The sequence below is a fragment of the Melozone crissalis genome, unplaced genomic scaffold (assembly GCF_028551555.1).
Source record: "Melozone crissalis strain CALT ecotype California unplaced genomic scaffold, PUWL_Pcris_2 ptg000005l_1, whole genome shotgun sequence".
Classification (NCBI taxonomy): Eukaryota; Metazoa; Chordata; class Aves; order Passeriformes; family Passerellidae; genus Melozone; species Melozone crissalis.
Genome location: NW_026535783.1, coordinates 48180738 through 48193619, shown reverse-complemented (window position 1 = coordinate 48193619; position 12882 = coordinate 48180738). Strand labels below are relative to the sequence as shown.

Here is a 12882-nt window from a genome sequence, read left to right as displayed (position 1 = left end):
CAAATCATGTTAATTGCAGGGGAGGCATAATAACGTGATAGGCAGTGCTATTTCTTGTCTGAAAGGCTCAGATAAAATACTAAAACAAATGCAGTGCATCAGAAGTTGGAGGGCCTACATCACAGGAGCCATGCTAATCTCTTGTGTTGCTTACATACATTGCATCAGTTGGAGTGTTGTGGTTCTGTTCTTTCTGGTATCTGCAGCACAATTGCACACAACTTTTTTCCCTTCTTTTCTTCAGGTTCAGTATGGAATTTTTCCAGATAATTTTACATTCAATATTTTGTTGGATTGCTTTATAAAGCAGAAGAAATATGAAGGTAAGAAAACACATACCAGTATGGCATCCTTAGTTGTATGCTCTTACATTTACAGAGCTTTTCTTTAAACTAAAAATTTGTAGCAATATTTTTTCTGAATTCATCATAAAACACAACTTCACCTTCCCTTTAAGTATTTTCTGTGTGTTTTTTCTCTCCTTTCTTTGGGACTTTATTAATTTTATAGTTTTGAGACTTGTGAGATTCACAATTTCTACTGTTATTAATCCTATTGCAACTGTAAACCATCTTCTTCAGTTACAAGTCTGACATATGTGGTAATGACATTATAGGACTTATTAGTGACGATTAATTAGAGTGTTACTAGAATCAAAATGTGTGTTGGTATTCGTCTTCCATACGTTTAGCTGTTCAAAAAGCTATGTATAAAAATTATTTGTGTAGGCTTTCTGTCTGTCACTGGGGGCAGCCAGCTATGCTGAATTGCCATACTGGGCCTACCTTTCATTATTGACTGTTTAAGTGTTTGGATTAGTCCTCTCATGTTTGACAGATACTAATTTTGATGACTCATTTTAATTTCACTTCAGGTTTTCTAGTACTGTAAACTTGCAGTAAGCTTTCCTTTACATGAAGCTCTTATAAAACAGATAACAGAAAGGAGCTGAAAGATTTTGCTAAACAACAAATTAATACATCGTTGGTTTTTTTTGAGACATACCCCCTCATTTTATCCATATTTCTGTTCCATGTGAAACTGAAGATCTTTTTCCAAACTGTCGTTCTTGATTGGAAGTGTCACTGGAATGTCATATAGAGCTCCTCTAGATCACTGTTTGCTGAATAGACCACTGTGGGTGATCTGTGATAACGTTTCTTATCCTTTGTACTCTCCTGTCACTCTAAAGGTAATGAAGTTAAGCCAGCCGTCTCTTGTTTGTAATCAAAACACAAGAACAAAGAAATAATTTTAATTTTTTTTTAATGATTGAAGAGCTAAGGAAAGAAGAGTCAACTGAAATGTGTAGAGCTAAGATGATTTTAAGAGCTCCTTGGCTGTAGTTTCATGCTGTTCAACCCATTCTTCCTTCTTGCAGTGTGTTTGAGCAACCCAAAGGAATAAGACTAATTCTATAGGTGTGTTCTAGTTGAAATAAATGTTTCACTTCCTCTTCAACTATTTCAAAGCATACCACAGCAATAAAGCATCAGTGAACATGAGTGGGTGCAAAAGGAAGATACGTATTGGAAGCTATAATAATTAAGTATTGTTTTCCTCCATAGATGCTATGTCAGTAGTAACAGAGATCATGCTCCAAGAAAGTTTTGATGAATCATCAACACAGCTTCTTTCTCTCTATGTTTTGTACCAGTACCTGGCAGCCAAGTCTGAACATACGGTAAGCTGACCACACTCAGAATGACACACAGAGCCTCTGCTTCCAAGTGTTGTGGTGCAGTCAATTAGACATTCAATCATGAACATATTTTATATCCCCTGAGTTTACCTGGGGAAAAAAATGCTCCATTTTCTCATTATTTTTGCAACTGCAGAAGAAAGAAAAAAACAAAGAAAGGAAAGAAGACACAACCAAGTATGAAAACCATCAAATCATTTGTCACCCCATTTGCTCCTTTCTCTGAAAGGGAGGGTGTGTAGGGATTTTCAGTTGTAATGTGTGCCCATTTGAAGAATGTGAACTGATACTTCAGTTCAAAGCAGACTATATCAATGACCACCAAAAAATATTTCACCTATTGTATAGGACGCCCCATTAAGCTGGGTATTTCTCACCATTACAGCTTGATAAGGACGATGTTGCAGACTTATAAAGCATTTTCACTAGGTTTTTTAGTATCCCTTCTTATTACATATATGTTTTAAATTAAATTTGTTACATTTTTCCTGTCTCCAAGGATTATGGGTTTATTATTTACAGCTTGCTTGCTTAAGGCCAGAATGACAGTTCAGGGTCTTGGAAGTGGCACTGTTCTACCTTTGCAGATGGGGCTCAGTCAGTAAAGAGGGCTTAGATCTGCTATGATCTCTGTAGGAAGCTATTTTTAATGAAGTTTGGCTCAAGCCTTCAATAGCATGTTGTCATCTATATAGCAAATGCTTGAAGCCTCCATCTGTGTTACATGAAGCATCTTCCAAAATGCATTTTACAGTTGCCTTCAAGTTTTACCCAATTGGATTGTAATTTGAGTTTTCACCAAAGAAGAGAAAAGCACATTTACCATTTTGGATATTTTCTTAATTGCCTGGAAATAAAGTATGTATAGTGACTTGTATGTGAAGAGCAAAGGGGTGAAAATCTCATTTTTCCATTGTGTTTGTCTATGTTTGTATATCCATACTGGGGAGATAAGCATTTGTCTGTATGTATAATGTTTCATGAAAACTGAATGTGCAAGCAAAGGTGGTGTTCAAGACAAGCTTATTTATATAGCTGTGACCTATTTAATATTTTGAAGTAATCCCATCCAAAGACAGCAGTGAAATTATATTTTTATTTGTATACAGCGTTCAAAGTAACATTCAATGCCTCATAATGCTCAGAACCAGTTTTCTGTGTTTGGTTTAAGACCTAGGGGTAGATATAGTAAGAAGAACTTTCTTGCAAAATTTCAACCACTCACATTTTAGTCTTGTGCAAAGAGAGTTGTTCCTCAGTACGATTTGTACTGTTCCTCAGGACAGATATGCTGTAACTGAACACTGGGCATATTTAATCATTCTTTCCTTTATTGCTAAGATGTGATGAAAGCCATGCATGCTGTCTTTGCTGCTGTTTTCTATTTATGTTTGTTAAAGGAGCACTTACTTAGCTGGTGAATTATTTGCAGTGGGAAGAAGAGAGAAATATTGGAGCTTCGCTATTGCTTACAGGTCTAAAGCAAAGTAACACTGTGGGTTTTAGTTCCCAGCTCTATGGCTATGCATTCCTTGGTAAGTTTTACCTCCCTCATTGTCAGTTTTCCCCTCTTGTCTTCAGTGGCTGAATTAAATTGGCATCTTTGTTTTATTAAAATGTAATCAAGGAGAAGGCAAAGGAAAAAAAGAAATAGTGGAAGGACAATTTCAGAGTTATGATTGAACCTGTTTTTTAGGCCTGGAGGGTAGAACTGATTTGAATTTGATTCATCAGACAGCTTCAGAACCAATTTTAGGGCTCCCTGCATGTTTGGATTAGATGCTGAAAGAGAGAAGATACTCTTAAATAGCAGTCGGATTGGTTTGTTGGTTGACCAACAAATTAAAAAAAATATCCTAAAGTACAGATTTCTGTGACACACAATATAAGGTTATGGACAACAGACTCTTTATCTGGTTCATAAAATATCTTTAAGCCTTCTGAGATGAGAGAGTACACCCTGGAAAACACTGTGTTTAGAACTTCTACTAGTCACTGTAAAGTGAATGTTGGGGTTGTGAAGAGCAGATAGCAGTGCCTTTGTCCTGTATCTGTTAAGAAGTCTTTGCTGTTAATATAAACTTGCTATATAGTATTAAAGAGAAGTTAGATCAGAGTATATTCATAATTGAAGGGAAGGGAAATGGGCAAACAATTCTTGAATTTCCTCTGACTTTTTAGTGGAATATGGTATAGATAGGTTTTGTTCTTCTCTATAGAATGACTATTTACTAGGAAGTAAATAGTCAAAAATTTGTTGTAAATTTTTGTTTCATTACTGCATTATTGAGGGTAATAAAAAGTGAATTTGTTCTTCAAATTGCACCTCAAAATATGGTGTGTTTTGGCCGACTTAGGATGCTGATTTGTATTTATCATGGCTGTAAAACAAAAAATTTATTTTCAGTCAAAAAGAGGGATAAATGTGAAAACTAATTTGAAAGCAGGATTTTTCATAGCACTGTAGTTTGTAATCCAGTGGAGATACTGTTATGAACAGGGACTTTGCTGTTCAGTTGCAATTCAGTTTGGAGAATTTTAAATGTCATATAGATTGGTGGAATAGTGGCTGTATTTCAGAAATGCGCTTCACTCTTGTCTGAGAGCAATAGTGCTTGGTCCATGACATTGACATTCAGTGGATCAAAAGCTATTTACTGTTATGTCATGTATTCCAAAGTCTTGCCAACACTAATGGAACTGACCTCTGAGAGAGTAAAAGATGTCTACAGGCACAGAGTGGCCTCAAGCACCTCAGCTATTTTAATGTAGCCATGGTCCATAGGCTCTGTCTGTGCACTTATTACCTTGCTTTTCCTAAACTGTTCTCTTCCATGTAAAGAGTGTATCTCTCATAGTTTTGTGTTATTATAGCCAGAGTGCAAATTGGATTGAGAGCTTGCACACAACTCCTGTAAGCTACACTTGAAGAAGTATTACCTGTTTTGCTGACAATAACAAAATCAAAGCCCAAGAGTGACAATCATTGTAAATTGCATCTACTACGACGTGATATGTATTTCCTCTGTTATGCAGGAGTTTCATGATCTCAAGTAATTACTCAGAAGAAAAACCACATTGCAAGTGGTGCAGTACATCACAGGTCCTGCTAAGATCAATGAACACCTTGTGGCACAGATTGTCTTATATGGAGAATCAGAATTTCCTTTTTGCCAGGTTTCCTGTATTTCCTCTTGGGAAGCCTCAGCAGAAACAGGGGTAGTAAGCTGAGCGCTTAACCATAACATGTGCTGTTATGGGTGAGTAAACCCTAGAGACCACAGAGGTAAATCTAGGGAATCAGATTTAGTGCACACATGCTCCACAGTCAGCTGAAAGCTAAGGAGACATTTGTCTGAGATTTTCAGGCATCCTTCTACAAGCTGCTGTTACAAAGCCTGACAACCATAAAACCACTTACTCTGATTTCCATCTGGGCAAAATTTTTGGGTGAGGGGGAATGAGGAGGTATCAGAAACATGCACATAATTAGATGAAGTTGAGCAAAAAAAAAGCACATTAATAAAATTAGAGCCATGGAAATTCTATCAGAGCAACTTCATATAAGTGTGTTGTTTTTACCCCTGAAGCCAAGACACTTGCTGTTACTGCTAGAAACTAGAGCCAGCCTATACAAGTTCCATTAAGATTCAGATATTAAAACACTAACAATAAAGTGTGTTTTTATCACAGGGAAGGTGGAGTTGACGAAAGGATTAAGAGCTGTATACAATCTAATGCCCCTGATGTGGACACCTGGGTATTTGAATAGAGCCTTGCAAGTGATGGAGAATGTGGCTTCATTGTCAGGGGACATCAAAATCTGTAAAGAGGCTGTAAGTATAAAGTGAACAAGGGGAATTTCATATAAAACAAACTTCAGTAAAACCTGTGAATTCTGTGCCTTGTTAATGAAAATATGCCCTGCAAACTTCAGAGGCCTTTGCAAGACAGGAGAAGTAATGTTTAGAACAGAATCAGTGCTTAAGTTGATGAGCCAGTGATAATGTCTACTGGCATGTCCTTGGCAATGAGTGTGTGCTACTGCCACAGACCATTTAAGTTTTCTAAGCTTTGCCCTCCTTTTAGAGACACCTGTGTCTGTGTCACAGGAAACACGTGTCTGCAGGGATGGAAAGACACCTTTGTTTCTCAAGTTTTTGAAACTACTCAGAGACATATTTCTTAGCACTGAGAATGAACTGTCACATCTTCTTGCTCTTAAGGCTAATTGTATGTGTTCTGTGCCCTCAGATGATGTCCTGAGTAGCACTGGTCCAAAAAGCCAACAAAATTATTTGTAGAAGGTTTGTACTGCCCTCAGTCAGGGAGGATGGCTAGATTCAGTCCATTTATTAGGTTGGCACTACCTAAGGGACTTGGGGCTTAGGACTGCTGGGGGAATCAGGCTGATCCTGGAATCAGACAGCTTAGGAGTAACTTAGTTTGCCACTACCACATGGGCTGGAGCATAGTAACATCACTGAGGTCTCTCCTTCTCGTTACTTTTTCCTGAAGGTATCCCTGATGATGGGAGCCTCCCTTTTGTTCATGTCACTGCTAAACTTGCAGTCTCCCCTGACAAGCAGAAGTCTGGGGCACTGCTCAGCAGGTACTCCTACCTATTGCTCTATTTTCTGAAGCTTCTCAGTATAATACTGGACAGTCCAAGACAGGTCACATCTGCGACTTCCACCAGTTTTGAGTTACCTCTTCAGGTGTGTAGTTTTGGAGGTATCTGTCTTACTTCAAGTCTGAAGAACTCAGCTTAATACACTTGTGATTTTTTTTCCTGAATTCTGAGGAATTCAGGAATTCCTCATCTTGCTCTGGGTTGTAGATGAACATCCTGGTGTTGAAACAGGGCTGTATGTCTCTGGTACTGTGGGTCCGTAGAAGATTCTATCTGTCTGCATACTGATACTCTAAAAATAGTAAATGCTATTAATACTTAGAAATGTCATCTATATAGAGATACTTTTTACTATTTTCAGTGAAGAGCTAAGAACTTGTAAAAGAGGGTTCTTGCTGATTCTTTACTAATGCTGCATCTCTGTACACACCCAGTCGTAGAGCCCAAAAAGCAATGCATTGACTGAGTGAGAGCCACACACTCCAAGATCCCAAGCACGTACAAAATTCTTTCAAGATTGTCTCATTTCCTTTTAGAATTTGGTTTTCTGTTTAGCTTATACAGAAATCGTCTCATAATACAAGGTAATTCTTTAAGTTGTTTGAATGCATGGCAGTTGTGTTACTTAGACAGTTGTGTTACTTAGTGAATCCCAAACACTTGATTCTAACCATTACAAATGTTATTGTTCAGACTGATGCCTTGGAGACCATTTTGCAGTCTGTCCTTGAAGCTAAACCTGATGCAGAATCTGCTGAAGAAGCCAAAAAATTAGAGCAGAAGTCAGAATGTGCAGGGTCAGAAGAAACAGAGCAATCTAAAGTACCTGAGTACTACAGCCGATTCAAGGTAAGACAGTTCAATTTCTCTAAATATTCTAAGCTGTGGTACATCTCTGTGATGCATACTAGAAAATACAGATGCTGACTTACTATGGCTCGTAGACTGACACCCTTTCAGTGCATCAGGAGTTCTGTTTGGCGTTTTTGAAACTCATGTCACCTTACATATTCACTTCTCCAAACATGAAGCAGCAGCCTACAAAGGCATAATGCTCAAGGCTACTTGTCTTTTGTCTGTCTGCTGGAATTTTATCTTCACTTTTCATGCAGGAAAATGATAACTCCAGTCCTGTTTGCAAAAGTATGTCTTTATAGACCCATTATCTGACCTTGTGTGGGCTCTTGCTCATTAAAATAAATTGCAGTGGGTGTGAGACTGCCCTGAATTTATTGTCCATTTGTATACATTATAATTATGTTGTATGGATGGAATGTTGTATCTTGTACTTTCAGACTGGAGAATTAAATCAGGTTCATATCACCTTCCTTTTATCTTTAGATTGTTGTCATGTTGATGATAACATTAAGAAACACAGAAGGCTGTTCATTAGGACACATCTATATAATAAGTGCATTTAATTTGATCATCTGATTTTATTTGATCATCTCAAAATGAGCTAAATCAGCTAATTTTACTTTATCAACTCTGATTTGTGCTGTGGTAAAAATCTAGTACTTCAGGTTGAAACTTACGTGGCTTACAGTTCCAGGAGCAGTGCTCTTTCCTTAACTCATCAGTTTCCATTGTTTCTGCTGGATGGCTGTGACCTTGGACAGCTGTGCTGGATACAGCCTGTTCTAAAGAAATTTCAAAAGTTAAAAGACTAGTATCCTATGGTTTCAGCTCACACACATATACACTTTTCCTTGCTTTAATTTTTACTTGAGTAACTTTGCCACTAATCTTTAGATATTAAACTTGTATTGTAGGCAGTTAAAACTTTTTAATTTAAGTGTTTGGGAATCAGTGGGTTATCAGCATATGGTAATTTATGCCTGGATGAAATTCAGTGAATTAGGTGAACACAAGTGTCCTTTGAAGGAGGGAGTGAGAAGTTTTTTATGTGTCTCTTATCATCTATCCATTGTCTAGCCTTGAAGAAAATAATGCAGAGTGCTCAAAATGAGGTCTGAATATCAAACTGGGGACTAGTGCCAAGAACCTAGTTTTCTTCTCAGCTCAACCTTTCCACAAATTTCATAATTAATTCCAATTCAGGCATTCCCTGGTGTGGCAGTGACCTTTGGCCAAAAAATGAGTCCCAGTGTTTAAAATCAGACCAGGAAAGTTTGAATATTAGAAAGACATAGCCACCATGTGACGACTAGACATCCAACAGTAATAAGCCAAAATCTCTGGCTGTGTGAATGAGAAAATGAGCTCATGGGTTAGAATGCCATTTCAGCCAAGCCTGAAGGAGTTCCTAGATTCTTCTGTCAAATCCATTAGACCAGCCACAGCAGCTTTTCCCAGTTGTGCCCTGGGACACTTACAGGTGTAGTTCATGGTGCACTACAAATCCTACAAGTGTGAGGGAAGGTGGCAGCTCTGAGTCAACCTAGTGATGTGTGCATTCCTGGCAGCTGTGATCCCAGCACAGATCATCTGCCCCTTCTGTGTAGCCCCAGCAGAGGGTTTGCACTTCTGGTGCTGAGAAAAATTCATTTGCACTTTGTCCAGCCCTGCATTAATTAGCCAGGATGCCCCAGTCTTTCTCCTTGACCTCAAATCCAATTGCTTCTGCCTCCTGCACTCCCAATTCTGCTTCACAAATCATACACCTCAGAATGCAGGCAAAAGCATATGGGTTTGCTTCAGACATACACATGCTCCTCCATGGTACTCCATGGAATGGCCTCTGTGTTTCGTACCAACCTTCAGAACAAAGGAACTTTGTAAAGTTCCTGAAAAAGGCATGGAAGTCTAAAAGATATGGATACTTGTCTTTGCTTCCACTAAAAAAAAAGAGGACCTGAGGACATTTGGCTCTTTTCAGAAAAAGCTGTTAGAGCTGTAATCTAGACTCTGACATTCATTTGGGTTGTAATTACCTGTTTTCAGATGTATGCTGAGGCTCACTGTAATGTTCTTCAGGCAATTCTTTCCATCTGTGTCAATGATCAGTAGGCAGCAAACATTTTATCACATAAATGCTGGGAATACCTTCTCCAAAAGCAATGCACCTTCTTCCCTAACTTGTCTGCATGCAGAACTGTGGAGACTGCTTATAAAAATCATGACTTAATCATTTAAGAATGTGCTCTTTTGGTACCTGTGGGACATACAGCCTGCTTTCCTAAATCAGTATTACTAATGTACAAGAGAAGTGCAGGAAGTATTCGAGGATACCAGTAATGGCTTAGGAAACAAGACCTGCTAGTTTACAGGTTATTGCCTTTCTGTACTTCAATTTCCTGTTCAGCCCTTTTTCAGCACATCCTTGGTAGAGTTTAATAGGAAGAGTGTGAATGATCTAAACCAGTTACTTATCTAATCTATGAACATAGTTGTCAAGTTTCTTCCCCAAACCCAAGCTGTACAGTCTGTTCAGTTTTCTCACTGATGCCTTGTGTATCTACTGAGACTAATACACCTAAATACTTTATTGAGTTTGGTTTTAGTCCATTGGCTTTGAAGACATTGGCTTTGTCTTCATTCTTTATCATAAAATCAAGAAAGAGAACCAAATATGCAAGCCACTCAGACCTGCCTGTCTAGCATTTTAAAAAGTCTTTAATCTGCTGTCTGGCCAGTGCAGACATTCAAGGTAAAACACAACAAAGCCTGCAGTTGTGTTGGCTGAGGGAGAGAGAAGTGGAGGAGCCTGAGAGGGGACATAGTAGTTTCCTGCCTAAGAGCAAGGCAGAGCTTCCAGGTAGGAGCTGAGGGGATGTGCATTTTCAGATTATTGCCAGTTGTGAGCTTGGATACGAGGAACACTGTGGATCAGCTGCATAGTGCATAAACTTTCAGTGATAACTGGAAGTATGGATATCTGCATGGCTCTAGAACTGCCATTTTGTTTGGAGGAGAATGATCCTCACATTTTCGTTCCATTGTACTGCAATGCAAAACAAGTTTCACTCAAATGAAGAAAATACAGATGTACCTTTCATTAGAACACATACTTACTTTAAACATTTTTGCAAGTGCTGGACTGGGTAAAGTGTTTTATTTGAATGAAGGATTGGGTAAATGTGTTTTCACCTAATGACTGAACAAGGCATAAAGAATTTTCCAGTGCTGTATCATCTTCTCCTTGGTTGTGTATCTGCACTTTCAAGGCAATTAATCAGAATGTTAAGGAGCCATCAGACTAAAGATCACAGAAAGCCAGAAATAGTATCACTGGATGATTCATCGTCTTACGTGTATTAACATTTTATGCCGCAGGAAATCTATATAAGTAAAAGCTTAAGAAAGAAAACGAGTTCCTTTCTGAGGCTTTGCTCTGTTTCAGTGTAGAACATCACTGAAAAAAATATCACTTGCTTTAGCAGTGTTGTATAATGTGTAAGTGTAGTCACACCTCAGACACAGTAAGCTGGGAAGAAAAATTATGGGAGTTACTTAGTATGCAGTTGGAAGGAGAACATTTGAAGTGATGTGCACCTGTTGGGAAGGATGCTGATGCAGGCAGTGTGGCTGAAGTCTTGCAGTTGGTTTTGAGGCAAGACACAAACGCAAGGTGTCTAAGTAATATTTATTGTCGTTGACTGAACAGCTGATCTTTGTTAGTACCAGATAACTGAACTTGGAAAAGAAAGAGAATTTGAATAGTTAAGGAAAATGAAATTTCATTGGTTCAGTTTTGTTGCTATAAAGACGAATGCTCTAGAGGTTAGCATTTGAAGAAATGGTAGCAACTACCACAGCTGAAACACTTCTGTGTGATAGTAACCTGGCCTGTATAACAGCAGCAGCAGCAATACTACTACTACTACTATTACTACTATTACTACTAATAATAATAATTCAGTGATATGTTGGTTGTAGAGAAGTATTTTGTGTCTGATTGTTTTGTGATTGACTGGCTTTCTCCTTGACACTCCTACCAAATCTCTTTTTTCTGACAGGAGCTGTACTCCAAACTGCATTCACTTGGCAAGGTTGAATCCGAAAGCCCGTTAACCCTGACCACCCAACTTGTCAAGCAGAAACTGCCAGAATGTGAAGTGGAAGACATTGCAAAATATGAGCAGAACCTCAAGAAGTGGGAAGAACTACAAGTACTTCTCATTGAGAGAGAAAGAGAGATGAGAGAACAGGCTAAGCAGGAAATGGAAGCTAGGAAGCTAGCTAAAGCATCTGCTTAGTACTGGAACTAGGAATGCAGTGGTGTGCACTCCTCTGTCAGTGAACTGAAGTGCTCACCATTATTATTATTTCACTTCAATCATGCTGCAGGTGTGACTGCTGTATGCAAATTGAGCATCCCATTTTCTCTCTTTCCTGAAGTAAAGCACATGTGGTTTAGAAATCTTCATCCTGTATATGATGTGTTTTCTTTTTACCATCAGCTAGGCAAGACATGGGATAGAGACAACAGAAAGGCATAAGGAGTAGCTTGCCTGTAATGAAAGGTCTAGAAGGGTGGAAAGAAGAAAAGGGAAGAATTTCAAACACAAGTTGTTTCTGAAGGGGTTTCTCACAGGAAAGAATGCCTTTGCTACCCTGAACTGCAGACACTAAGAGGATTAACATATATTGATTGGGTTTTTTTTCTTTTTCCCAACCCATTTGGAAAATTCAAGCTTCTATGTATGGAGTAGGAAGGTAGGAAGCCTAACTTTAGGCTATTTTTAAAACCACAAGGATTTTCAGCCTAGTGAGTAAGCACTTGAACATGCATTCAGTTGTGTCTTTACTCTAAGGATGTTGGAAACTTCTGCATTTACTGGTGCTGCTTTGCTCTATTTCTAGTCACTAGAGAAATGTGCAATCACCTCAGCACACACCAAGGAGCCTCATACTGCAGTGTACTTTCCTTTTATATTCTGGGCACTGTTTCATGGGGTTTTTGACCTAATTCCTTTCACGGTCCCATGCCCCATTCTTCAGATCAGTAAAACAATGTAGCTATTCACAAGAGCACAAGGAAATGGCAAGGCAGGAAAGAATCATAGTGCATTGATTGTGGTTGTGATGCATCAGCATCCATCCCTTCATGCGTTCCCACTGAATCTTGTCAGCTGCAGCCAGCAACTTTTTGGAGTGCACATTGGGACAAGATCCTTTAAAACAGGGAGACCTGAGCAACAGCCATGCTGTAATTCCAGTTTGTTAAGGCAGCAGCACTGTTGTCTCACTGTGCTTTACCACAGGGTCTAAATAAGCATTTCAAGTTTTATTGTGCGTCTGTGTAGTTTTGCAGTGATAAAACTCACACCACAAACCCACTGTAAATCCAGTAAGAACATGCTGCAGACCTGTGAACTTGTTTTAAGTCTAGGAAAGTGTACATTAAATACACCAGACACCTTTTTTAGAATTCCCAGCAAACACACTCAGAGCCTGATTGCTCTTTTATGTCTAGGAAACCTGATACTAAGGTCCCTGACCCCATCTTGTCAGCATCTCCTGTAGTTTATCCCATAGAGCAACAAGAGAGTGCTGTCTCCAGCCAGGTAAGTGGATGATTTTTTGGCTTGCCTAGCAGTGGAGTTTCCTGGAAAAGTCTCCTGAATTTTTTTTCTCTTTCTTG

At 38.8% G+C, this 12882-nt stretch overlaps 1 protein-coding gene across 1 annotated transcript in view; it reads left to right on the top strand.

The window, feature by feature from the left end:
* Positions 1-11664, top strand: part of MRPS27 (mitochondrial ribosomal protein S27) — a 42731-nt gene extending 31067 nt beyond the window's left edge. Inside the window, exons 6-11 of the mRNA XM_054282018.1 lie at positions 245-323; positions 1569-1684; positions 3135-3237; positions 5396-5538; positions 7029-7184; positions 11255-11664. Of these exons, the coding sequence (XP_054137993.1) occupies positions 245-323; positions 1569-1684; positions 3135-3237; positions 5396-5538; positions 7029-7184; positions 11255-11494 (837 nt within the window). The 3' untranslated portion in view covers positions 11495-11664. The remainder of the gene's footprint in view (positions 1-244; positions 324-1568; positions 1685-3134; positions 3238-5395; positions 5539-7028; positions 7185-11254) is intronic.
* The last annotated feature ends 1218 nt before the right edge of the window (positions 11665-12882 follow it).